This window comes from Coregonus lavaretus (assembly GCF_964263955.1).
Source record: "Coregonus lavaretus genome assembly, chromosome: 24".
Classification (NCBI taxonomy): Eukaryota; Metazoa; Chordata; class Actinopteri; order Salmoniformes; family Salmonidae; genus Coregonus; species Coregonus lavaretus.
The window spans coordinates 29,942,303-29,960,787 of record NC_140011.1 but is presented as its reverse complement, the minus strand read 5'-3'; the positions used below and the strand labels follow the sequence as shown (position 1 = coordinate 29,960,787).

Sequence of the window (18,485 nt, the reverse complement as noted above, 5' to 3'; positions counted from 1 at the left end):
GTCATATGAATAACCTGCATTAAGTCCATTAGTGTAAATAGCACTGCACTAGAAAGTGAGTAGAACCTGAGTGGGTCTGAGTGACTCACTGTGTCCAGCGGCTGGTACTGGCGGCTGTACAGCTCCTGGCAGTTGTTGAAGATGTAGTCGTAGGTGGAGTTGAGACAGGCCTTGACACAGTCCCTCACCACCTGACTGGCTCTGGGGGGACTCTGCAGTTCCTGGACCTGGACACCAGAGGGAGATGGTGAGCGTTTCAGAGAGGGAGAGGTGGGGAGTTACTGTCACAGTACAGATATCTGTATTCAGTGTGTTAAGGAAGATAACAGATCTCTCTGTTCTACCAGAGATAGGAGTGCATTTGAGGGGGTTTTTGCACAGAGAGAACAGAACCCTGAGTCTGTGTTTCATTTCCCTCTGAGGCCTTGGCGTAAGCCTACCTTCATCCTGAAGAAGGTGATGCTAGTCAGGAGGTCTACAGTGGACTTGAGGTCCTGGAGACGGTCCTTACTGCTGGCAGGAAAATTGTTCTGGATGAGAAGAACGGGGGACCATTAGGAACACAGAGATAAAAGGGGAAGGTGTAGTTCAACCAACAAGTTCATTTTGAGGTTCAGGTGAAATATGTGTAACTCACCCTGTATGTGGAGAGGTCAATGCGTAAGGAGTTGTGGAGTTGATCCAAGAGCTTGACAAAGCGCTCTTTCTGTTGGAGAGAAAATAAGAACAATAGAAGTAAAAACAGAGCTTGTAATCTGGACATATAGAGGATAGAGACATTTGTACATGATAGAGAGATTGGGAAACAAAACATACATTCAGAAAAAGGCATCCTGTGTTATAGGACAGGGTAGAAGCCAAGATGGTGTAATTGGGGAGAGGGGTGTCAGTCAGGCCATACTCACTCCAAAGTTGGAGGCGGAAAAGCGGTCAGAGGCGGAGACGTTGGTGGAAGCGGTAGTGTGGGCGTAGAAGGCATTGATGTTGGCAAGCAGGGTGCTCATAACCGCGGGAACACCAGGACACATGTACTTAGAGGAGAGGCAGGCGAAGTTTCTAAACACACCAGCAGAGGGCACTACAGTCAGGGAGGGCTCAGAGACAGCAGCTAAATGAGACATGATGCTGTTGATGGATTCTATTCATTCATGTATTTATTATGTCTCTTGCACACAAATCATAATGACTTTGATGTAATGTAAATAATGCAATCAATTTGAACCAATTTCACAAGATAGACATTTTCTTTCATCGTGGGACAAAATAATCTACAGTAGTGAATATTATGGGATGTTATGCAGGTTCTAACAGAGCACAAGAGTAGGTCTATGTTTAGCTACCTAGCACCCTCTCTGGGATCAGGATTACACCGAATGATCCCTCCCTATGTGGGACGGCTGTTTCATTTCTCCCATCAAGCCCCTGCCCCATTCTGGCTGAGGGATGGCCACCTGAGTGTGCTTTATGTGAGTGATGGACCCGGTTAACAGGCATCTGTATGAAGAATGGCACGTCATGGAAACAGATCCATTCTAAGACCATTTATAATTGACTTTCCTTCATTTGGAGGCCGCCAGGGAATGACAACAGCACCAAACGGTTATTTCATATTAGAGAGAGGGGGGAGGAGAAGGGGAGACGGACAGAAAGCAAGATGGAGAGAGAGTGCAAGAGAGAGAGAGAATGCGCGAGAGAGTGGTCTGCTCCCTCTGACTCACGTCATGGCCTGGTAGATGGACTCGATCCCGTAGCGCATTGCGAACTCATCCACTATCTCCTGGGACACCTCGTCAAAGTACACCTTCCAGGCATCGTCTCCTTTAGCGTCGGGGATCCTCACTACCCCTTGGCCCAGAATGTCCGTTGAGTGGTGGAACAGGTTCTAGAAAGCAGACAGCCACAATGTCAGTGAGATATAGAGACCCACAAGAAGCTGTGCTTTTAGGGCTGGTTTAGGACTAGATTTAGTGTCTGCAGTAGAGATGTACTGAGTGTCATACCTCGTGTAGACAGGTGTACTGTACGTGATAGGGAGCTACTTTCTCCTCTCCCTTGATCTCCACACTGATCTGGAGACGGATGGCCCCAGACACGGCTGACTTGTCTGTCCTCTTCTCTGTAACAATAGACACACACACACACGTCAGTGAATCAATTACTTCAATCTAGATCTGGCACACTAACCAGGTCTGCCCTTTCTAACACCAATTATAGACATATACACATATATATATATACAGTACCAGTCAAAAGTTTGGACACACCTACTCATTCAAGGGTTTTTCTTTAATTTTACCATTTTCTACATTGTAGAATAATAGTGAAGACATCAAAACTATGAAATAACACATATGGAATCATGTAGTAACCAAAAAAATATTAAACAAATCTAAATATATTTTATATTTGAGATTCTTCAAATAGCCACCCTTTGCCTTGATGACAGCTTTGCACACTCTTGGCATTCTCTCAACCAGCTTCATGAGGTAGTCACCTGGAATGCATTTCAATTAACAGTTGTGCCTTCTTAAAAGTTAATTTGTGGAATTTCTTTCCTTCTTAATGTGTTTCATCCAATCAGTTGTGTTGTGACAAGGTAGGGGGTTATACAGAAGATAGCCCTATTTGGTAAAAGACCAAGTCCATATTATGGCAAGAACAGCTCAAATAAGCAAAGAGAAATGACAGTCCATCATTACTTTAAGACATGAAGGTCAGTCAATCCGGAAAATGTCAAGAGCTTTGAAAGTTTTTTTAAGTGCAGTCGCAAAAACCATCAAGCGCTATGAAGACCCAGTGTTACCTCTGCTGCAGAGGATAAGTTAATTAGAGTTACCAGCCTCAGAAATTGCAGCCCAAATAAATGCTTCACAGAGTTCAAGTAACAGACTCAACATCAACTGTTCAGAGGGGACTGTGTGAATCAGGCCTTCATGGTCGAATTGCTGCAAAGAAACCACTACTAAAGGACACCAATAATAAGAAGAGACCTGCTTGGGCTAAGAAACAAATTTGAGATTTTTGGTTCCAACCGCCGTGTCTTTGTGAGACGCGGTGTGGGTGAACGGATGATCTCTGCATGTGTATTTCCCACCGTAAAGCATGGAGGAGGAGGTGTTATGCTACGGGGGTGCTTTGCTGGTGACACTGTCTGTGATTTATTTAGAATTCAAGGCACACTTAACCAGCATGGCTACCACAGCATTCTGCAGCGATACGCCATCCCATCTGGTTTGGGCTTAGTGGGACTATCATTTGTTTTTCAAAAGGACAATGACCCAACACACCTCCAGGCTGTGTAAGGGCTATTTTACCAAGAAGGAGAGTGATGGAGTGCTGCATCAGATGACCTGGCCTCCACAATCCCCCGACCTCAACCCAATTGAGATGGTTTGGGATGAGTCGGATGGCAGAGAGAAGGAAAAGCAGCCAACAAGTGCTCAGCATATGTGGGAACTCCTTCAAGACTGTTGGAAAAGCATTCCAGGTGAAGCTGGTTGAGAGAATGCCAAGAGTGAGCAAAGCTGTCATCAAGGCAAAGGGTGGCTATTTGAATAATCTCAAATATAAAATATATTTTGATTTGTTTTACACTTTTTTGTTTACTACATGATTCCATATCTGTTATTTCATAGTTTTGATGTCTTCACTATTATTCTACAATGTAGAAAATAGTAAAAATAAAGAAAAACCCTTGAATGAGTAGGTGTGTCCAAACTTTTGACTGGTACTGTATATACATATATAGACATACATACATTCATATACACACACATACATATACATACACATATATATATATATATATATATATATATATATATATATAAATAAATAAAACAGGTTCATAGAGGATCCGTTACAGGGCTATTCTGTATGTGCTATAGTAATAGGACTACTTCTCCAGTTTGTACTGAGGACAAGGGCTCAGGGTTGTATAGATTCGTTCTTGTTCTTCCCGGCTGATGACACTTCAGCTGGTCTTATTCTGGAAGTGCCGTGTTCGGCAGCACAACCCGGCTATTTCCCCTGACATTATTAGGCTAATTTGTACGTGTCGTTGGAGCGGTCGACTTCCTGGAGTGCGCTACATAATAATCAAGGAGGATCTCTCCCCTGAGAGGATGGAGGGGAGTTGAGAGAGAGAGGGGGACAGTGGGGGAGTGGAGTGGGTTTACTACTGATTTCAAATCTCCTCTTTTACTGTGTGGTATCGAACACATTCAATGAGTAACCTTAGCTAAAATGTATATTTCACATAATCTAGAGAAAGTGTACAGTGGGGGAAAAAAATATTTAGTCAGCCACCAATTGTGCAAGTTCTCCCACTTAAAAATATGAGAGAGGCCTGTAATTTTCATCATAGGTTCACGTCAACTATGACAGACAAAATGAGAAAAATAATCCAGAAAATCACATTGTAGGATTTTTAATGAATTTATTTGCAAATTATGGTGGAAAATAAGTATTTGGTCAATAACAAAAGTTTCTCAATACTTTGTTATATACCCTTTGTTGGCAATGACACAGGTCAAACGTTTTCTGTAAGTCTTCACAAGGTTTTCACACACTGTTGCTGGTATTTTGGCCCATACCTCCATGCAGATCTCCTCTAGAGCAGTGATGTTTTGGGGCTGTCGCTGGGCAACACGGACTTTCAACTCCCTCCAAAGATTTTCTATGGGGTTGAGATCTGGAGACTGGCTAGGCCACTCCAGGACCTTGAAATGCTTCTTACGAAGCCACTCCTTCGTTGCCCGGGCGGTGTGGTTGGGATCATTGTCATGCTGAAAGACCCAGCCACGTTTCATCTTCAATGCCCTTGCTGATGGAAGGAGGTTTTCACTCAAAATCTCACGATACATGGCCCCATTCATTCTGTCCTTTACACGGATCAGTCGTCCTGGTCCCTTTGCAGAAAAACAGCCCCAAAGCATGATGTTTCCACCCCCATGCTTCACAGTAGGTATGGTGTTCTTTGGATGCAACTCAGCATTCTTTGTCATCCAAACACGACGAGTTGAGTTTTTACCAAAAAGTTATATTTTGGTTTCATCTGACCATATGACATTCTCCCAATCCTCTTCTGGATCATCCAAATGCACTCTAGCAAACTTCAGACGGGCCTGGACATGTACTGGCTTAAGCAGGGGGACACGTCTGGCACTGCAGGATTTGAGTCCCTAGCGGCGTAGTGTGTTACTGATGGTAGGCTTTGTTACTTTGGTCCCAGCTCTCTGCAGGTCATTCACTAGGTCCCCCCATGTGTCCCCCCATCTGTCTATCTCCTCATTTGAATTCCATGCTGTCACAGTCACTAGCCCATTTAAGCTTAATATCCTTGTCATCTATCGCCCTCCAGGTTCCCTTGGAGAGTTCATCAATGAGCTTGACGCCTTGATAAGTTCCTTTCCTGAGGATGGCTCACCCCTCACAGGGGATTTCAACCTCCCTACGTCTACATTTGACTAATTTCTCTCTGCCTCCTTCTTTCCACTCCTCTCCTCTTTTGACCTCACCCTCTCACCGTCCCCCCCTTCTCACAAGGCAGGCAATACGCTTGACCTCATCTTTACTAGATGCTGTTCTTCTACTAATCTCACTGCAACTCCCCTCCATGTCTCCGACCACTACTTTGTATCCTTTTCTCTCTCGCTCTCCTCCAACACTACTCACTCTGCCCCTACACAGATGGTAATGCGCCGCCGCAACCTTCGCTCTCTCTCTCCCGCTACTCTCTCCTCTTCCATCCTATCATCTCTTCCCTCTGCTCAATCCTTCTCCCTCCAATCTCCTGATTCTGCCTCCTCAACCCTCCTCTCCTCCCTTTCTGCATCCTTTGACTCTCTATGTCCCCTATCCTCCCGGCCGGCTCGGTCCTCCCCTCCAGCTCCGTAGCTTGATGACTCATTGCGAGCTCACAGAACAGAGCTCCGGGCAGCTGAGCGGAAATGGAAGAAAACTAGACTCCCTGCGGACCTGGCATCTTTTCACTCCCTCCTCTCTACATTTTCTTCATCTGTTTCTGCTGCTAAGGCCACTTTCTACCACTCTAAATTCCAAGCATCTGCCTCTAACCCTAGGAAGCTCTTTGCCACATTCTCCTCCCTGCTGAATCCCCCCCCCCCCCCTCCCCCTCTGTGGATGACTTCGTCAACCACTTTGAAAAGAAGGTTGACGACATCCGATCCTCGTTTGATAAGTCAAATGACACTGCTGGTCCTGCTCACACTGCCCTACCCTATGCTTTGACTTCTTTCTCCCCTCTCTCTCCAGATAAAATCTTGCGACTTGTGACTGCAGGCCGCCCAACAACCTGCCCGCTTGACCCTATCCCCTCCTCTTTTCTCCAGACCATCTCCGGTGACCTTCTCCCCTACCTCACCTCGCTGATCAACTCATCCTTGACCGCTGGCTATGTCCCTTCCGTCTTCAAGAGAGCGAGAGTTGCACCCCTTCTCAAAAAAAACAACACTCGATCCCTCTGATGTCAACAACTACAGACCAGTATCCCTTCTTTATTTTCTTTCCAAAACTATTGAGCGTGCCGTCTCTAGCCAACTCTCTTGCTATCGCTCTCAGAATGACCTTCTTGATCCAAACCAGTCAGGTTTCAAGACTGGTCATTCAACTGAGACTGCTCTTCTCTGTGTCACGGAGGCTCTCCGCACTGCTAAAGCTAACTCTCTCTCCTCTGCTCTTGTCCTTCTAGACCTGTCTGCTGCCTTTGATTCTGTGAACCATCAGATCCTCCTCTCCACCCTCTCCGAGCTGGGCATCTCCGGCGCGGCTCACTCTTGGATTGCGTCCTACCTGACCGGTCGCTCCTACCAAGTGGCGTGGCGAGAAGCTGTCTCCGCACCACGTGCTCTCACCACTGGTGTCCCCCAGGGCTCAGTTCTAGGCCCTCTCCTATTCTCGCTATACACCAAGTCACTTGGCTCTGTCATATCCTCACATGGCCTCTCCTATCATTGCTACGCTGACGATACACAACAAATCTTCTCCTTTCCCGCTTCTGATAACCAGGTGGCGAATCGCATCTCTGCATGTCTGGCAGACATATCAGTATGGCTGACGGATCACCACCTCAAGCTGAACCTTGGCAAGACGGAGCTGCTCTTCCTCCCGGGGAAGGACTGCCCGTTCCATGATCTCGCCATCACGGTTGACAACTCCGTTGTGTCCTCCTCCCAGAGTGCGAAGAGCCTTGGCGTGACCCTGGACAACACCCTGTCGTTCTCCGCTAACATCAAGGCGGTGACCCGATCCTGTAGGTTCATGCTCTACAACATTCGGAGAGTACGACCCTGCCTTACACAGGAAGCGGCACAGGTCCTAATCCAGGCACTTGTCATCTCCCGTCTGGATTACTGCAACTCGCTGTTGGCTGGGCTCCCTGCCTGTGCCATTAAACCCTTACAACTCATCCAGAATGCCGCAGCCCGTCTGGTGTTCAACCTTCCCAAGTTCTCTCACATCACCCCGCTCCTCCGCACACTCCACTGGCTTCCAGTTGAAGCTCGCATCTGTTACAAGACCATGGTGCTTGCCTATGGAGCTGTGAGGGGAACGGCACCTCATCGTTCTTGTGATCATTTTGACCCCACGGGGTGAGATCTTGCGTGGAGCCCCAGATCGAAGGAGATTATCAGTGGTCTTGTATGTCTTCCATTTCCTAATAATTGCTCCCACAGTTGATTTCTTCAAACCAAGCTGCTTACCTATTGCATATTCAGTCTTCCCAGCCTGGTGCAGGTCTACAATTGTGTTTCTGGTGTCCTTTGACAGCTCTTTGGTCTTGGCCATAGTGGAGTTTGGAGTGTGACTGTTTGAGGTTGTGGACAGGTGTCTTTTATACTGATAACAAGTTCAAACAGGTGCCATTAATACAGGTAACGAGTGGAGGACAGAGGAGCCTCTTAAAGAAGAAGTTACAGGTCTGTGAGAGCCAGAAATCTTGCTTGTTTGTTGGTGACCAAATACTTATTTTCCACCATAATTTGCAAATAAATTCATTAAAAATCCTACAATGGGATTTTCTGGAAAAGAAATTCTCAATTTGTCTGTCATAGTTGACGTGTACCTATGATGAAAATTACAGGCCTCTCTCATCTTTTTAAGTGGGAGAACTTGCACAATTGGTGGCTGACTAAATACTTTTTTTCCCCACTGTACATACATTTCCCCTTTTCATAGAGCTAACACACTTCACAACCACCCCATAACCCCTTTAACATTCAAGAAGTGTTGTTCCTTTGAAGGCTTGTTTCAGTAGTATCATGGTGGAGTCCTTTTAAAAAGTCAAGTAATTGGACAAGAAAAATGGTGCTGCTGGCCAAGGGAGACGTGGGTAATGAGGTAGAAGACTGGACTACAGAAGAGGGCTGGGATTTAGAACAGAGCTGGTGACATGAGAGAGGCAGATGCGCTATGATGCTAGCTAACCCACTTAGTTACTGTAAGATGTCTTCAATAAGAGTCTTCTTCTTAGACTTTCTACCCATCATTAACTAGCCCTCTGACAGATAGTCCATTAAGACAAAGCACTGTGCAGCAACTAACAATCTGTTCGTTTAAAAGGTTGATTTCAGCCCTCCTATAGAGCAAACTAATGATAGAGTATGATTTAAAAAAACATTTAAGGGGTGGGGGTTTGGCGGATGCAAGGAGGAAGCTAACAGAATATGCCTTTGGCCGGCGTAACTTAGAAGAGTGGATTTATGAGTGATCGGGATTATAGCAGTACACATCTGAAGAACCAATCTCCTTCTGATAATCTCAAATGTTTGACTCTCACACCAGCCCCATCAGATGAGTAGAAGGGAATATTCTTTCAACGTGACGGCTGAATAAAAGCACTTCCGTCTGAATCCCGACAAAGACCCACACACACAAAAAATATAGCCTCTCGGCATGTGAGGACTGAGGAGAGGCTGTGAAAGGGAGAGGGATGCTATGTCAGGTTATATAGAGGAGAGACCGGCACTGCCCTGGCTATAAAGAACAGAGACTTCCCTGTTCAACCGCCTCAGTTGACCTGCTACTGGAACATTTGAATAGCTTCGCAACCACTGTGATTATTATTTGACCCTGCTGGTCATCTATTAACATCTTGAAGAACAATCTGGCCTTAATGGCCATGTACTCTTATAATGTCCACCTGGAACAGCCAGAAGAGGACTGGCCACCCCTCAGAGCCTGGTTCCTCCCTAGGTTCCTGCCTTTCTAGGGAGGTCTTCCTAGCCCCCGTGCTTCTACATCTGCATTGCTTGCGGTTTAGGGTTTTAGGCTGGGTTTCTGTATAGCACTTTGTGACATCTGCTGATGTAAAAAGGGCTTCATAAATTCATTTGATTGATTGATTGATTCGCTCCAGAGATTACATGAAGGAGGGATTATTTAAGCAATAATAACCGATGTGCCTTATTGCTATTATAAACTGGTTACCAACGTAATTAGAGCAGCAAAAATAAATGTTTTGTCATACCTGTGGTATACGCTCTGATATACCATGGCTGTCAGCCAATCAGAATTCAGGGCTCGAAACACCCCAGTTTATAAATTAAAATGAAGAATAGAAGTTGTCCATTGTGTCCTGACTACTATTTCTCGGGGCTGTGATGTTGTGTAGTGCCCCAACAACTCATCTTTACCTTTACTTAACATAATAACAATGGGTCTCCAACACACAACCTTCCTCTCACAAACAGCACACATTATACTGTAGAGAGGACTTGTGACGTACCCAGGTTGTACCAGACGTCCATCTCTCCGCTGAGCGTGCGGACCTCGATGATGCTCTGACCCAGGAAGTCATCTGACTCTCTCTTTAGACGCTGCTTCACCCGGGACTTGATGTCATCGTCCTCGTCCCACACACGTACCTTGATACGGTCCGATGAGTTATGACACTCGCTGGGGGAGAAAATGAGTAAGGTAGTGTAAATGTGAAGACTTGATACCAAGAAATGATATGCATGGTAATTACATTGCTTTGATGTACACATTGCAGTTCATTCTTCGATAATTAAACTGAACTTGGTTTGGCCTAATGTCAATTAAGGGGAACGACGAAAGAGTTAATTACACATGTGTACCACTACCCTGAATAAATGAGTGTCTGACATTGTCAGAAGGCTCCAGACAGCGTGTGACAATGTGGAAGTGTGTTAATAGGACTACAGACTCCTTTGGGTGAGGAAACCTAGACAGCCTGAGGCTTAGTCATGCCATGGCCTGCTTACACATAAACACCCACTTTACTACACATAGAAACCTACTTTACTACACATAGAACCCCACTTTACTACACATAGAACCCCACGTAGGAACCTACTTTATTACACATAGGAACCCCACTTTATTACACATACAAACCCGCTTAAGAACCCACTTTACTACACATAGAAATCCACTTTACTACACATAGGAACCCACTTTACTACACATAGAACCCACCTTATTACACATAGGAACCCACATTTTTACAAGAGAATACTACCGACTACACACAAGATCCCAGACATTAGCAGGGCCAGGTTAAATAGCCTCACAAGTGGAAGTTCTCCTCCCAGACAGGGTTGAGGTTGCCATAGATGGTCTTGGTCCTCTTCTTGGTCTTGCCCACCTGGACCGTGACATAGGGGTCACTGGAACCCGTCTTATCTTTGGCCTGCAGTCCCTGGGCACACAGCACTGCAGACAGGCAGATGATGTGGGACAGGAGGCAGGTTGACATCAATAGAGAGACATGGACAAAGTCAGATGGGAAGAGAAAGAGACGATTTACAGTAGAATAGAACAGTTTGTGGAACATGACCACTGGTGCCATAACATTACTCCCTGTGTCTGTGTACCTGTGATGGTGATCTTGGCTGACCACTTGGAGGTTCCATCCAATACACTCTGTTTGATGGTCTTCATCTGCTGAGCGTGGATCACCTTGCTGATGACAAACACATCCCGGATCACGTCAAAGATCTCCGGCTTGTTCCTCTCCCTGATCTTCATGCGGTCCTTCATGGCCATGATGATGTTCTGGGTACGATCCTCAGCCCCATGCTTTGAACTCTTCTCCGCAGCACCTAGAAAATCAGCAAGCAGTCTCTTTTTGGCGCAGTATGTGAAGGTTGTGATGTAAATAGGCAAATCTGTTTATATCTATCCAGTTGTTTAAGCTATTTATTTTCAGGTCCGAGTCATCAGAATGATTTAAAATCAGGTGGATGTATAATTATGTCTTCACTGAAACATCAATCATAACCAATGACGTACACCATAATTCCACAGTACTTTATATATCACTGACAGCTGTATTCTGGGATGGAGATGAGGTAAAAGTAATTAAACAAGAAAGTTTGAGCCAGAAACTCTGTAGACAAAGTCTGGAAAAGTGTCAAACTTGTCAATCAGAGAAATTATAAAGTACAAATCCATTACAAATTGACATTTCACACACTGTCAATCATGTGATTGCCTGCATTAGGCAACTAAGCTCAGCAATAAAGCTTTGTCATCGCGAAAGTCTCTTAGTCCAACTTCCGCTGTGCTGTACTTACGCTGCAGGCAGTCGGCATTCAGCAGCTCCTGGCACTTTTCGTGACACTTGACCCCGCACTCGGAGCACCTCATGCCCTGGCGGGCGATGCCCCACAGCAGCCCCTCGCACTCGTAGCAGTAGGTGGGCGTGGTGGCTGTCCACACCTCAAAGTTATGGGGCGTGGTGCAGGAGATGGGGTAGATCAGAGCCTGTAGGGTCTTCTTATAAACGTGGTTCTTCTACAGAGGAGGGAGGAGAGAGCAGCGAGTGAGGATACTGAGATTTGACTTGTTCCTATGATATTGGTCTTCTCTTTTTTTTTTTCACCTTTATTTAACCAGGTAAGCCAGTTGAGAACAAGTTCTCATTTACAACTGCGACCTGGCCAAGATAAAGCAAAGCAGTGTGATAAAAACAACACAGAGTTACTCTCTGGTGAGATTTGAATAGAGTTTTGATTATTTCAGAGTAATATGTATCCCATGATGTACTCACCAGCTCCTCGTCTTTGACGGATGACCGTGCGGCCATGGAAGAGGTGATTCCAGCCTTCCTGGCCTGGACCAGTGACTTGGATGACAGAGGAAGATTGTTAGTTGCCATGGTAACTCACCATAACCCTTCAACTAACCCCAAACAGTGACTACAAAGATCGGTTGAGTATTGTAAGTGTTAGATGAATTTGGAAATGAGTTGTTAGGACCTTTACCCAGTGAGTGTACTACCCAAGTGAGTAATCCAAGGCCCATAGAGCTTTAACACCCCAAACTAAATCAGATGAAGGAAGGAACTCCTGTAAGGATTGTTACAACACAGGTCATATAAGAGGTGACAACATGGGCAGAACTGAACCATCACTGACCAGTCGAAGAAACAGAGACTTAACCCAGGTGCTTGAGTGTTACCAATGGTGGATTTTGCTAAAACCCTGGTAGTGATGGTCTGTTCATGGTTCAGCATGTAAGGGTGGAGAGTACAAACCCAACAGAACAAAATCAACCAATCATATGAATGAATTAAGGGGAGAGGTAGAATACAAGGAAGGGAATGTTGTTTTAAGTTATTATATCAAGTAGGAACACTACAGTGCAGTTGCATGGTGACATATGGTTACTTATTTGCACCATAAAACCCTTGTTGCACATTAGTACACATTGTTTGCAGTACAGCTTTGCACAAGCAGTGCAATTTGTCCTACTTGATATACAGTATTGCCTTTACATTTCTGACTACAAAGGGGAGGGGCAATTGGGTTATTTCCACTTACCATAGCCTGACCAAGGAAAATGATTGCATTCAAGCAAGTTGTGGGGGATAGTTAAGGGATTAAGAGAGGAGGGAGAGAGAGATTATAAGACTGGTTTCACATGTGCCTCATTGGGTGATATCTTGGCGATTCCTCATGCTATGACCTTTTTTTTTTTTTTTTTTTTTAACCAGATCTACCTTAAGCAAATACTGAAATTATTAATTTAATCCTCAATTATCAAGATGCTTCTCTTGTGACGGTATTACAGGATAGAAAAACATGTACTGACAGATAGAACAGCACTAAGATTTTAAGCACTGACAAGGATGGGAGGAAACACTTACCACATCGCTGACCAGGGGTATAGGCTTCCTCTTACGAAGGTCTGGCATGCTGTCAATCCCAAACAAACCACTTCCACCGCTGTGGAACAGAACAGAATGATACCCTTGTACTCATACAGAAACAGATACATTAGTTTTTTCAGCACATTAAAAAAGCATGGCAAATCTAAATCAACATTGAAATAAATGATTTGGGTGTCGTCATCATTTACCCTGGCTTGATCCAAGCTTGTCTGGAGTTGGGTCCATCATCTCGTCCCTGCAGGATTTAAAACACATTAGGTTTTCAGATGCAGCTATTACACCACAGCAATATACTTATTTTTATATGTTAAAAAGGTACACAGAGGTTAGAGAGAATGGAAAGACACACAGCTGGTTGAGTTTCACCTCTTGGATGGTACATAGAGAACACATTCAGAACACCATTTTAAGTAATGTCTTGAGACAAGGAGAGGATCACATTTGATCCATACATGGCATCTAATGATTGTTGCCAAACTGAAAAGCCTAAAATAGATCAAATAAGATGAAAAATATATAAATCAATAGCAAGAGGGAGGTGCATGTAAAATGAGACAGGGAAAGAGATGAGAAACATATTAATGACCAGTTTTCTGTTCGACATCACTAACAATGTACAGATGCAAATAAAACAAGGACCAACTTGTTTTTGTTGCGCAGATGTTCAAAGTACAACTGGGAGAACTTTGGGGGGGGGGGGGGGGGGGGAAGCACGTCAGAGAACTTTTTTGGAATTGTACAATAACATGGAAAAAAACGACAGTTGTATTTCATCTCTCTTCCTCTGAAGTAAAGTGTTTCATCAGTGCCTGTGCACCTCCTCCTCTCAGATTAATGGGACCTGAGTTGGGTATCTGGGCTCTCCTCTCCCTCTCCTGTACTAGGAGGTTCTGACAGCGTTTGAAACAGTTCTGAGGAAACCAGGCAGGATCGGTTGCTGTGTGTAAACACTGGAGCTTGTGCTCAGAATATGGCATCTACAAAACAACTTCACAACAGTGTTTCTATTGCTGCCAAGAACATCATTATTTTACCCTATTCAGCTTCTGAAGTAGAGAAATAATAGGTGCTTTTAATTAAATCAAAACATAATTCTAAAGCCATTTGAAAATGCATTCATTAGGAGCAAACAATAAATAATAAATTACGAGCAGAGTTAAAACACCTCCGTTCAAGGTATGACAAAATAAAAACATGGGGACCGTGCATAGGATATGAAAACACCCAAAGGCAAATGCAACAGTCACATCAAAACTCAAAATATATCTGCGTGAATGAAAACAACAAAACATAACTAAAAAGGGAGCTCATTTGAAATGCATGAGAGTAACCTGGTCATCTTCTCTGCTGCCGTCTGGAAGGAAGAAACATCCATGAAAAAAGACAACATTAGGGTTAATGGATATAAATAGCGAAGAAAATAACATCAAATAACCAGATGAACTACACTAGCAATCAATAGTGACCATTTTCAATCAAAAGGTGGGAGGATCAATCATAACCGTGTAATGCTACATTCATTATTATAAATCATGGGCTAATGCAGTCAGAGAAAATCTTTAAAAGTTTAGGTACATAGGGAATATAAGTGTTAGATTAGTTATTTTTTGCTGGGCTTGCAAATACTGTAGCACACATGAAAGGAGATCTACCTGGATTGAACTCCTCCTCAGAGAAAGTGGACTGGGATCCTTGGGAAGATTTGGAGAGTTTGCGTCTCTGTCTCTTTTCTTTCAGGATGCGCTGCAGATTTGCAAGGCGTTCCTTAGGGCTGACAGCATCCTGTTCACTAAACTCATCCTGATCAGCTCCATCATGGTCCTCTCCTATTGGACTTAACCCTGTTGGACTTAACCCTATCCCCCTTGGGCTGAGGTTAGACTCTGCTGGGCTCTGCCTGGCCCCTCCTGGAGGACTGTGGTCTGGTGTCAGCTCTGGGTTGGACAGTTCTGCATCAGTCTGATACTCTTCACGGCGCTCTAAATGCACCATGGAGTGATATTCAGTAGGGGTGCAGGGGGAGTGAGTCCTTTCATTTGGGGATGCTTGTAGGGAGTACGGCAGGTTCTCTTGGGCTGGGCTGCAGTCCACATACACTGAAGCCTCGCTGTATTCTTCCAGTGGAGACCCAGAGCAGACGTGATCAGTTGGCAGAGTGATCTCTCCCTCAGGAGGTTCAGGGGAGCAGGGTCTGACAGGAGAGGGAGCTGCTTCAGACTCACTGTCATCTCTACCATGCTCCGGGCTGGACCCCTCCAGCTTCCTCAGAGCCCCTTTCAGAGCCGACCTGAAGGTGAGCACAGCCTTCCCAATGCTCTTCACATCAAATCCCACATTGAGGGGCTGGGTGTTCTCAGGCTCAGGGCTAGGCAGGTTCCCCGACCCCCACTCTCCTGCTTCGTGTCCTGCGAGAGACTGTTCAGTCCACTCCCTGTCCAGGCTCCTAGCAGATCCCATGTCCAGGGCGTCAAATGAGGACAGACGGTGGTCACAGGGGAAGTGCAGCTCCAGGTAGCCATCATCACAGTCTGTGAGCAGCACAGTAGAGTGACTCATGCTCCTGGACGGCCCACAGCTCCCCACATCATCAGTGTAGGCGTCCATGGTGTGGTAGCCGGAGCTCCGGGAGTATGGGCAGTTGGCTGAACAGTCACACTCCAAGTGTCCATCGCTGCCCTGCTGCCTGGGGGGCCACCAGTCCACCACATTGGAAGAGCTGGAAGGGGAGCTTTTGTTGCGGCCGAACAGCAGGGACAGGTGCTCTGAGCTGCTGTGGGAGGACTGGCCTGGGGTGCTGCTAGTCTCTCCTGTGGTGTACCTGGCCCAGCCACCTGGCCCTCCACAGTGGTCCTCCACCTCCTCTCCACTGTTCATACAGGAGCAGACGTCCTCTTCGCTCCAGCCGTTCTCCCCGCTCCACCACCCATCTCCACTCACACTATGCTGCATGCCCGCCAATGCCCAACCGCTCTGCCGCAGCCCGGCCTTACCAGAGCGGTACCTGGTGTCCCGGGCCAGAGTGTTGGAGCTTTGGCCGGAGGACAGGGAGCTGGTGCTGGGGCAATCATGGGCATACCCCCGCTCCAGGTAGGAGAGGCTGGATCCTGGCCCTGAACAGGGCACATCTGAGCTGTGGTCTGAGTTCTCCTGGTCGGGTAGTTCAGGTTGGAAAGTAGGTAACCTTTCTCTCCATCTCTTAGGTGACCCCTGGGGTGGCATCATCATCATCATCATCACTGGGTCTTTGTCCCAAGACCCGTGCCGGCGCTCCAGTAAAGGACTGGTGGCTGTGACGGCATTCTGTCTACCCAGGCTGCCACGCCTGACGCTGAGCCTCTGAGTGGTCTGGGGATAGAGCTGGGTCTGGGGTCCTGGTGCTGAGGCTCCATAGGAGCAGAGTTCCCCCATCTCATTCAGCACCGCATCCACACAGCAGGAGACCTCGTCCACAGAGCCCCTCACAGAGGTCAGGTAATGCCGCAGGTCTGAGATTTCCTCCTGGATCTTGTTGATCCCTCGCAGCTCTTTCAGTATGTGCTCGACGATGTCACTGGACCCTTTCTCTCCCTCCTCATCTTCCTCCTCCTCCTCTTCTTCCCCTTCATTAGGAGAAGGCCTGTGTGTGTCCTCCACAACCCCGATCCCATCCTGACATTCAGAGCTGCTGTTCTCTCCAGAGGGAGAAGTGGGGAGGCTAGTGGTGGGGCCGTTGGTGCGTACAGTACAGGGGGCGTTGATGAAGCCCTCTCTGTTCAGCTCCAACTCCCCAGCCACAGGTGGGTTTAGAATCCCTGTGTGACTGCGGCCGTTGGGCAGGGAGGAGTGGAGTCCAGGGAATTCCCCACTGAAGGGGTCTCTCTTCAGGTCACAGATGAACATGTCCTGCTGCACATCCACAGGGGAGTGCTGGTCCTGGGGCTGGTGGATGGAGGGCTCCCCAGGCCGCGCCGGGCCCTGCAGGTACTTCTGGAGCTTCCTCCGCAGGCTGTGACCCACCTTGGGGCTCTGAGGCCTCTCCCCCCCCCCCAGCTCCCTCCTCTTGGACCACTTGTGTGGACTCTGAGGTGCCTCTGTCCCTTTGGGTTGATCTGGTCCACTGAGGCCCCTCTCGTGGCCCCTGGAGAACATCCCTGAGGACTGTATGGGGGCCTGGCTTCACTGGTCTCCGTCCTCAGGGGCCGACCAGCACCCTGGGCCTCGAATCTCTGTGTGACCACACAACATCCTGACGATATACAGTTGAAGTCGGAAGTTTACATACACCTTAGCCAAATACATTTAAACTCAGTTTTTCACAATTCCTGACATTTAATCCAAGTAAAAATTCCCTGTCTTAGATCAGTTAGGATCACCACTTTATTTTAAGAATGTGAAATGTCCAAATAATAGTAGAGAGAATTATTTATTTCAGCTTTTATTTCTTTCATCACATTCCCAGTGGGTCAGAAGATTACATACACTCAATTAGTATTTGGTAGCATTGCCTTTAAAATGTTCAACTTGGGTCAAACGTTATGGGTAGCCTTCCACAAGCTTCCCACAATAAGTTGGGTGAATTTTGGCTCATTCCTCCTGACAGAGCTGGTGTAACTGAGTCAGGTTTGTAGGCCTCCTTGCTCGCACACACCTTTTCAGTTCTGCCCACACATTTTCTAGAGGATTGAGGTCAGGGCTTTGTGATGGCCACTCCAATACCTTGCCTTTGTTGTCCTTGTTGTCTCCATGGTGTTTATACTTGCATACTATTGTTAGTACAGATTAATGTTGTACCTTCAGGCATTTGGAAATTGCTCCCAAGGATGAACCAGACTTGTGGAGGTCTACAATTGTTTTTCTGAGGTCTTTGCTGATTTCTTTTGATTTTCCCATGATGTCAAGCAAAGAGGCACTGAGTTTGAAGGTAGGCCTTGAAATACATCCACAGGTACACCTCCAATTGATTCAAATGATGTCAATTAGCCTATCAGAAGCTTCTAAAGCCATGATAATTTTCTGGAATTTTCCAAGCTGTTTAAAGGCACAGTCAACTTAGTGTATGTAAACTTCTGACCCACTGGAATTGTGATACAGTGAATTATAAGTGAAATAATCTGTCTGTAAACAATTGTTGGAAAAATTACTTGTGTCACAAAGTAGATGTCCTAACCAACTTGCCAAAACTATAGTTTGTTAACAAGAAATGTGTGGAGTGGTTGAAAAACGAGTTTTAATGACTCCAACCTAAGTGTATGTAAACTTCCGACTTCAACTGTAGAAGAGACTGATCTGCTTACAGAGCCTTGTCCATGACTGACGAGACAGAGAAGAAAGAGAAAAACAGTACAAT

General features: G+C 46.0%; 1 protein-coding gene across 1 annotated transcript in view; it reads right to left on the bottom strand.

Moving 5' to 3' along the window:
- LOC311100142 (protein unc-13 homolog B-like) overlaps positions 1-18,485 on the bottom strand; it is a 125,431-nt gene that overhangs the window by 29,136 nt on the left and 77,810 nt on the right. The window contains exons 11-23 of the mRNA XM_084140921.1: positions 13,348-13,394; positions 13,136-13,214; positions 12,038-12,112; positions 11,562-11,781; positions 10,860-11,087; positions 10,557-10,698; positions 9,749-9,918; positions 2,001-2,116; positions 1,719-1,882; positions 906-1,056; positions 638-706; positions 441-530; positions 90-227 (exon numbers count right to left, since the gene is read on the bottom strand). Coding sequence (XP_083997047.1) covers positions 90-227; positions 441-530; positions 638-706; positions 906-1,056; positions 1,719-1,882; positions 2,001-2,116; positions 9,749-9,918; positions 10,557-10,698; positions 10,860-11,087; positions 11,562-11,781; positions 12,038-12,112; positions 13,136-13,214; positions 13,348-13,394 — 1,689 coding nt within the window. The remainder of the gene's footprint in view (positions 1-89; positions 228-440; positions 531-637; positions 707-905; positions 1,057-1,718; positions 1,883-2,000; positions 2,117-9,748; positions 9,919-10,556; positions 10,699-10,859; positions 11,088-11,561; positions 11,782-12,037; positions 12,113-13,135; positions 13,215-13,347; positions 13,395-18,485) is intronic.